We start from the raw sequence: 549 nt of genomic DNA, 5'->3' as shown, positions 1-549 counted from the left end.
TTTTTTTTTCTCCCTCCCACCTATTCTTATTATTGAGGTGGGGGGAGGAGATGCGCCATTCGGACGGATGCCGCCGCAGCAGCGCGTAAAAAGCTGCGGATTGTTTCCCAGCGCGCGTCCAAGGGCCACTCGTAAAAGTTTCCGAAGAACGCCCCGACTCGGCTTCTTCTCCTCCCGGCTAAAGCAGCACCGGCAAGCAGGCTGGAAGACCACCAGGCTCGCAGGACTCAGCCCCTCCGCAGGGCGCAGATGATCGCCACCGGCGTATGCGGCGTGGCGCTCGTCCTGGTTTTGGTGGTGCTCATCCCGGCCATGGTCAACTCCGCCGGAACCCCCGCCCGCTCCGAAATGCTCGGCGCCTGCCAAATGGTGTGCGACCCCCACGGGACCACGGCCGTCACGGCGCCGGCCAAGGCGGCCGGTGAGCCGATCAAAGAGAACCGCCTGATGCAGTCGTTGCCTACCTTCATCCAGGGTCCGCAAGGCGAGCCGGGTCGCGCGGGGAAGACGGGTCCGAGGGGCCCCCCGGGCGAGCCCGGACCGGCGGGA

The 549-nt window shown here is 65.9% G+C and overlaps 1 protein-coding gene across 1 annotated transcript; it reads left to right on the top strand.

Moving 5' to 3' along the window:
- Positions 1-6: 6 nt before the first annotated feature.
- On the top strand, positions 7-543 carry LOC109508744 (complement C1q-like protein 3; the record flags this gene model as incomplete). The annotated part of the gene is made up of 1 exon (XM_019858730.1): positions 7-543. A coding segment is annotated over exon 1 (294 nt), but the record flags the coding sequence as incomplete, so codon positions are not given.
- Between the last annotated feature and the right edge of the window lie 6 nt (positions 544-549).

This window comes from Hippocampus comes, unplaced genomic scaffold, assembly GCF_001891065.2.
Source record: "Hippocampus comes isolate QL1 unplaced genomic scaffold, H_comes_QL1_v1.1 C16570176, whole genome shotgun sequence".
Taxonomy (NCBI): domain Eukaryota; kingdom Metazoa; phylum Chordata; class Actinopteri; order Syngnathiformes; family Syngnathidae; genus Hippocampus; species Hippocampus comes.
Note: the sequence above shows the minus strand (reverse complement) of the source record. Positions and strands in the feature narration are given on the sequence as shown.